We start from the raw sequence: 7,710 nt of genomic DNA on the forward strand, positions 1-7,710 counted from the left end.
GGGCAAGAAAGCTAGGACCCCCTAACAAGCCCAATGCCTGTTCATCAGACCTCATTGAGGACCTTGTCCCTGTTTCTGGTGGACACCGCTCTCCTACCGTCTTTCTGAAGTGGGTACCCAGAAATCGCTTCGGAGACAGGTGCAAACCGAGGTGTGGAAAAGGAAGGTGATCCCTCAGTGTGTGCACTCTTGACAGGATTCATCCTAGCTGAACGCATCTGCATCGGAGCATGGGATTGCTAAACCTCCCAGACCTTCTTCCTCTTTCCCCAGAGTCGCTTGGAAGTAGTGCCCGGCGCCAGTCACTGCGCCTTTTTATTTCTTCACTACCCTCCCTATCCTGTCCCACCAAGATCAGATGCCGCTTGGTTGAGGAGGCAGGAAATGACAGTACACTGAAGCACTCACAAGCTTCACTGTAGGTGCCAGGTTCCTTGGTGCTCCGTGGTCCCCAAGCTCCCTTATCCTGCACTCTAGAAAGAGCCAAGAGCACAGGACCTTGCCGGGGGGGCCGGCAGGATTCACTTTTGAAGTTTGAGCTGGAGTCTCAAGAACCCCCAGCTTCACTCTGCCGGCAGAGATGCCACCGGTTGATCGACTCCCCAGATTTGCCCCAGTCGCCTCCCTCCAGTCCCTTTCCTTCCCAAAGCCTTCTTGGGACTTCAATCTGACCTACAACCTAACCAGTGCTGGACCTCAGTGTAAAGGGCTAGGAGCAGACAAGTTCTCCCAGTTCCGGCAAGGAAAACCAGCCCCCTCCCCCATTCCTTTAGCGGCCGGAGCGCCAGGGACCCAATCCTCCTCCACATTACATTCTAGCACCACAAATCAAGGGGAAAACACTCTATTTCTTTTAAAACATAAGTCGCTTCATACAAATCGCTATTTAAAAATATACAAATAAAGCTCAAGAAATAAAATCTAGCTTCGGGCTTCGCGGTGGGGGAACAACCGGGGAGTCTTGGCGAAAGTCCCGGCTGCGTGTGTTTTTGCGACTGCTGGTTGAGGCACGCCAGAGACCCCAGGACGCGAGAGCTCCCTCGAGGCCAACCTGCTCACTTTCGGGCCTCAGCTGTAGCTTTACTGAGGCCAAACACCAGTGTCCCAAGTCCAGGGTGACTGAAGACACCCCTTGGCAGCCTCACCAGTTCCAGGAGACCAGAGCTGGGGGTGCTAAGTGCTGGTAGGCAGGGAAGAGACCCAGCGCCGAGCCTGGCCCGAAGGCTGCATAGCCGGGCACTGAGCATGCGGTGGCCGGGTGTGCACTGCACTTGTCCTGGGCCACCGCAGCGGTCCCCTCACCCCTGCCGCTGCACGGTGGCCCATCGTGCACTAGAATAGGCACCACCACGTGGTGCAGCAGGCTAGGAGCGGTATGAGGATCAGCTGGTGCTGCCAGATCCGACGGCTCCGTGGCCCCTGGCGCTCGCCCACGCTTCAGCTTGTAGCGATGGTTCTGGAACCAGATCTTGACCTGCGTGGGCGTGAGGCGCAGGAGTCGAGCCAGCTGTTCCCGCTCGGGCGCCGACAGGTAGCGCTGCTGCCGGAAGCGCCGCTCCAACTCCAAGGTCTGGGCCTTGGAGAACAGCACCCGCCGCTTCCTCCTCTTCTCGGTGTCCGAGCCTGGAGATGCCCGCCCGAGGGATGCCAGCTGCGACCGGTCGGCGGGGCTTGTCTCGAGGCCGCCCTCATCAGAAGCTGGCAACCACAAAGCAGACACCGCCCGGTGAGAGGCGAGTGGCTGGGACCTGCCACCCACCCGCACCTCCCTCCAACTAGAGCCCCCGTTCCCTTGCACTGGGATTTGAGAGCCATTTCTTCTGCTGGGTTCACATCTGGGTACCCACGTCTCCTACTCCTACGACCTCATCCACACTACAAATAGTAATTACCAAGCCTGAGATGATGCCCCAGAGAAACCCACCTTGGGGTCCTCCTAAATGAGCCACAACAGTGGCTGAGTTGGCAGAACAATATCCCATAAGCTGGGTCACCAATAGGGCCACCTCTGTTTTGCCAAGGTTTGCAAAACCCTGGGACACAGAAAGAAGGTGTTTTAAATATTTAAATATTCCGACTCTTAGGAATCTCCAGACACCAAAACCCCAATCTCCCACAGCAGCCGAGGTGCAGGAATCTACTCTCGGGATGCAGGATGCACCACCTGTCGGTTTGAGGACCACAGAGCCTACCGCTTGCACTAAGGCTGAAGAAACCTGACTCTGGGCTGGCATCTCCACTCCCGATCCCAGAACTGGCTCGCAGAGGCTTGGCTGGATTCCCCCTCCGTCCCCCGCTGCAGTCCAGGCTCACTCACAGGGGTAGTGGCTGCGCTCCGACTCCAGCCAGGCGGCGGCTTGAGAAATGCACGTCTGCGGTTGGCTCCTCACCCGGGGCTGCGCGTCCTGCTCGGGTAAATTCAGGAGGCTGCGCACGGTGAAGCCGAGGCGTCCAGAGGTGGCCATGGCCGAGGAGGGAAAGAAGGCGAGGGGCAGGGCAGGCTAGGAACCCAGGGGCAGCTGGGGACGCCGCTCCTATGGGTGGAAGTGGGAGGTGCTCGCCATGAGCTGGCTTTGGGGGATGTCAGCGCCTCTACGGAGGAATCCCTGTTTATATAAACGGCCCTCACCACTCGGTGGGCTTTGAAAGCTGAGGTGCGGGTGTCCAGGGTGTTAAGCACCTGAAGGAGTGCTGAGGCGAAGCCGGGACCAGTCCGGAAGGTGCCATCTCCGCCCCCGCCCCGCCCCGCCCCGCCCCGCCCCGTCCACGGCCCCTTTGCACTGGTTACCTCCCAGAGGCCGCAGGAAGCAGCCCTTGGCATTAGCGCTCGTCTGATTAGACCAAAGTGGGGGCGGATAATGGGGATTGTTACCAGTGAATAACATCTTGGGTGGCGGACAGTGACCATGGTCCTCACGACCGAGCCCCAACTTCCTCCTCCTCCCCGGCTGAAGTGGGGCCTGGGCCGGGTGGTAGCGCTGGAAACGGGGGACAACTTATGTTGTCCTTGTCTGTTTTATTCCGGACCTTGTTTGCTGGAATGGTAGTTTCTCGCAATTATTTGGAAAGTGATTTACAACTCTACTGGCGCACTCGCTCCGCCATCCCCTTTGGTAACTGAGGGTGGCTTGTGGCTTGATCTTTCTAGCTGTCTGGGGCACAGGTTTTGCAAATCACTAGGAGCCTCCTCACACACTCCACCGCAGCCCCCCCCACACACACACACAAAGTCCGAAAGGTCTGGGAGCCTGGGGAAGTGCCCGGGACCCATACCTGTCTCCCCAGGCCGAAAAAGGAGACAGTAAAAATCCAGGCTGCGGTTCCTAAATACCCATCCCGGCCTGGCCTCTATGGGTTAGGAGCCTGGGGCTCTGCGGCCAAGCTCCGCGAAGCTGGACCTGGGTCCATTCGAGGACCCACGCACGGGTGGTGGTGTTTTCTAGGCCGGCCTACCGAAACCTTCAGGCTTCCGTGGCATCGCCACTCCGACGTCATCTCTGCCCCTCAGCCCTCAAGTCAGTTCCAGTTTCTGAACTAGCCTCATAGGAAGGGGCTACACGCGCGGCTTGGCATCAGAATGGGCAAGCAAATAGGCAGAATTAGCTCCCGACCTGCCCAAAACAAAATGTGCCTGGGAGGAGATTCCTCCCAGATCCGTTAGTCCCTACAGAGAAAATGATCCACTTGAAAGGCCGGTGGAGCTGCCAAGAGCGGGCACATTCTGTTGGCCCCCAGCCTTGCTCGGGCTTCAGTCTAGTTCAGCTCCATTGCGGTATCAGAAGCCTCTTTTCCTCCAGCTAGTGGTTTGGGTATCTAGTTTCTAAGGAAAAAAAAAATAGGGATGAGAGATGTATTAAACCAGGCTCTGCTGGGGCTGAATTCGAACCTGACAAGACAAGACATGGCGCCCTGGGCTCCACCCAGCCTGTTGGCCCTCCCCAGCAGCGGTCCTACCCAAGCGTGCCTGAGGTGCCCTGGCTGCACCGCGCACTGGGTGGTCGGGCGGAGGCTAGCCCACGACAGGCCAACTGCTAGGCCGCAAACAAAGGGGAAAATGGAGCTGGGACGCCCGGACCTGTTGGAAGCATTTGTTCCAGCAAAGATTTTGCATTTGTTCAGTCCAGAATAATGCGTGATTGACGTCTGCTCACAATGCGCTTTAGCTCGCGGGATAAATCGGAGCTTGTCCGGTGTTGTCATGGTTTTCAGTGGGATTCAATGGGATGGGGAGATGGATCGACTCTGCTGGGCTGGTCTTTCTGCGGCCCTGGCAATAGATTTATTAGTTATGTCTTTTTAAATAAGATTAAATTGAAATGACTGTGCTGACCCCTCTGCAGTCAAGACCCAGGCAGGAGCCAGAGGTTGGTAGAAGGCGGTCGAGTGCTAGAGAATCCTTAGTACAGATGCCAAGATCCCCTGAATGTGGAGGCTGTGCCAGGGGAGGCAGCTCAGGACTGGAAACCGGTGTGCATGCCAGCACTGCCTCTGGCTACCTGTACTCACTCTTGAGAGTCTCTCCCTCTCTGCTTCTCCCCTTTCACTTTCTCATCCTCCCCCTCCCATGACAAATAGATTTAGTAATTCTGGAGACCCTCAGTTTTAGGATCTCAGTCCCCTGGAATTTCACAGTACAGGCCCATCTATGCAGTGACGTGTTATCAGTGAACTCTGATTCCACCTTCTACAGGACATTCTAGGAGTGGACAGTGGACGTGTCATCCTTTGAGTTGGTGAAGGACCCTCCCCAGGACTGAGACAGGGCATTTAACAATTTTAGGAAGAACCAAACTTGTTTAGGAAAAGCACAAGAGTCTTCCTTGGAATGACTGACCTCTCTTAGCCTTTTAATCTATTTAACATCCTAAGACCATACTGATGTGTAGAAATAAGTAAATGACACTCTTCAGCTCTTAAGAGCTCTTCAGCATCAAATATTTGCTTTTACTCTTAGTGTTTGGCTCCCAAGCAGAGATACATCCCCTACGTAGCAGTTGTGTTCTGAGAGAGAACTTGGATTTGGGGTGAGCTCCTAATATCCCTTCTCACTTCATATTCTTTGGCCTGGGAGCAGGGTCTTGTGTGCATATGTTTGTCCTGGGAACCCCATGCCTCTTGGTTATACAAAGCCCAGTCATCACCCTGCTTAAACATGTCCTTGAACACTTGCCTTCTTCCCAGCCCGAGTCAGCACCCAAGGACACCCAGGACACCCATGGAGGTTGTTCCATGCCAACTATGCCTTCTGAAAAAAAGTGGAGGAGAGGCAATCCTTAGAGGAAGGGACTCTCCTCTTCATTGCCTCATCACCTCAAAGACCCAAAGACTTGAGAGTAGAAAACTGTTTGGATACTGGGCCAGCAGGAAACAGGTGGAGACAGCCATGACTTTTTGCAGACTGGAGATATATGTGTATGTATCCCTCCCTAACCCTGCACACAAAACATTCTTGGAATTATAAGTTAACATCTCTCTTCTGGGGCATTCTTTCCAGATTTTCAAAGGTTGGTTGGTGTTTTGGTCTGCAAGGCAGCATAGTTTGTTAATGTTGTTACTTAACTGTGGGGATTTGTTTTCCTGCAAGTTGGGAAACATACCGTACATTCCAATCAGAGTGAGTTTTTAATTTTTGGAGGGGTGGGGGGGGTCTGATATGGTGAGTGTGTTTAAGACATCCACACCAATCATCCTTTCCAGTCTCACCCAGAGGTGCTCATCACTGCAGGGTGCTTAAGAAGTTGAGGCTAGGAAGTTCCAAAGTGAAACTAAAGTATCCTGATCTTTTGGGGGAAATTGTATCTCACACTGTGTTCTTAAATCCTTCCTTTTTTTTTTTTTTTTTTTGCTGTTTCTCAGATTCCTGCAACTCTATACCGTGCTGAAGAAAGGCAATACTGTGGAATCCTCTTGATAGATGAAAGACCCTCCACTATCAGGGCATTTTCCCTCATAGCAACTGCTCCCCCATCTTATAGTCAGTAGTTTGGTTAAAATAGCAAAAGGAAAATAAAAATGGGTCTTTGGCACCTCCAAGAAGTGTCAGAGGATGATCTTGGCCAGTTATAAGACAGAAAGGAAAGACAGTGTGGAACAATCAGATCTCTTTACTTTTCATTCTGAAAGCTACTCGCCATGAAGAAGCAAACATCTCTCTTTTAATGGCTGATAATCAATTGCTTGGTGATGTACCCAGTCTGGCTTCAATTCTTTCCTAGCTGTGTTGGTGATGTACACACAGAAGACAAAGGGCAGCAGCTACTTATAGGCCGGGAATCTGGTTTATCTTTAAAACTGGCTTTCGATTTTATTGCTTAGCGTCAAGTGACAGGATCTGAGACTTTCTGCATTGTCTCTTAAAATAAGACTTTTTCATCAATGTTACTGTTGTTTCTGGTCTCTGGGGGAAATTTTTCTTTTTCTTTTATGGTCAACTAGTGGATTAAGCAGATAATGTACATGAAATATATTTATATGGGGTAAAATGGGTCCATGAACTTAAAACTGCCTTTAATTAAACAACCCTATACTCCATTTCCTAAAACCCAACAAGTAGCTTCTGATTTTAAAGACTAGTTTATTTACTACTATTCTGATCTTTCTCATGCCTTCCAATGGCATAAAAGTGTTTGTGCTGACATTGTTTGTCAGTTGTCAGAGTCACAATAACTGCATACAGTAAGAAGTAGTATGCCAAATGTTATTTGTCCAGATCTAAAATTCTTATTTTTGTTTCATTTTTTGTCGCTGCTGTTGTTAGAGGTACATTGTTAAAGATAGAAATATAATCTGACTGGCATAAATATGACTGTAAAATATATACTTCTTACTGAATTTTACATAATAAAAGATCCCGGCCTTAGATCATGCTTAGTGTTATGTATAGACTATGTATAGTGTTATTGACAAGGAAGACTGACCCCAGGACCACGTTTTATGACTAGTACCTTGCACATATTGTGCATACTGAAAACCAACCAACTAGCACTTCAGTTGAAGCCATTTAAGAAAAAAAAGTGCTACCCATGCATTATTTAAAAAAAAAAACATTATAATGAGACCCTAAAAAATAGCTTTACCTTGTTTTGAGGTCAACTTCAAAAATTTATTGTTCCTTATTAAAGTGAGATATTATTTCTTCTTATTGATAGCACTTTAAACTAGGTCCCAAAACCAGTCATTCTAGAGAAGTATTTGTTGATATTTTATTAAGGCAATTTCTCAAAGACTAAAGATTCAAACAATTTTGACAGCACCAATAAGAATGTCATTTCAGGCTCCGAACATCTGAAAATGTCTCACTCTGTGCTCACACTTGTATTTCATCCTGAGTCAGGATGGATTATCCACAAGAATTGGAGCTTTAAGGAGAGCCTTGAAGACAGACAGACTGTGATAGCCCCAGAATTGAAGATGAAATTAGTTGGAGGATAAAGAGGACCTAAAGAAAAGAGGCCCCTTTAATAGACAGTATTCCAAAGAATGCTGTATATGTCTAAAAAGGGAGTAAGTATTCACTTAAAGCTACAGGCTCAGTGTGAGCCAATGAAGCCAGAGGAGAAAAGTGTGACTGGAATATTCCAGATGACAATGGTTCCCCCTGCCCCCCTGATTTTTAGGTTTCTAAAAGTCAGTTACAGTAGACAAACTTTGGCTTTCAAACTCTCTCAAGTTGTGCTGTTTAGTTTACTCTCAAATTGTCCTTTGGGAAAA

General features: G+C 50.1%; 1 protein-coding gene across 1 annotated transcript; it reads right to left on the reverse strand.

Moving 5' to 3' along the window:
• Positions 1 to 828: 828 nt before the first annotated feature.
• Nkx2-8 (NK2 homeobox 8) lies at positions 829 to 2,720 on the reverse strand. Its single transcript, XM_052738179.1, has 2 exons — positions 2,318 to 2,720; positions 829 to 1,698 (listed from the first exon to the last, which is right to left on the reverse strand). Exons 1-2 carry the CDS (start codon positions 2,463 to 2,465, stop codon positions 1,142 to 1,144), a joined length of 705 nt encoding a protein of 234 aa, XP_052594139.1. The 5' UTR covers positions 2,466 to 2,720; the 3' UTR covers positions 829 to 1,141.
• Positions 2,721 to 7,710: the final 4,990 nt, after the last annotated feature.

This window comes from Peromyscus californicus, unplaced genomic scaffold (assembly GCF_007827085.1).
Source record: "Peromyscus californicus insignis strain IS unplaced genomic scaffold, ASM782708v3 Scaffold_15__1_contigs__length_86483966, whole genome shotgun sequence".
NCBI classification, from domain to species: domain Eukaryota; kingdom Metazoa; phylum Chordata; class Mammalia; order Rodentia; family Cricetidae; genus Peromyscus; species Peromyscus californicus.

Coding starts and splice junctions, on each gene's coding strand:
- Nkx2-8 (XM_052738179.1), bottom strand. CDS start 2,465: ATGGCCACCTCTGGACGCCTCGGCTTCACCGTGCGCAGCCTCCTGAAT. Junction 1,699..2,317: donor GGAGCGCAGCCACTACCCCT/GTGAGTGAGCCT, acceptor TGTGGTTGCCAG/CTTCTGATGAGGGCGGCCTC.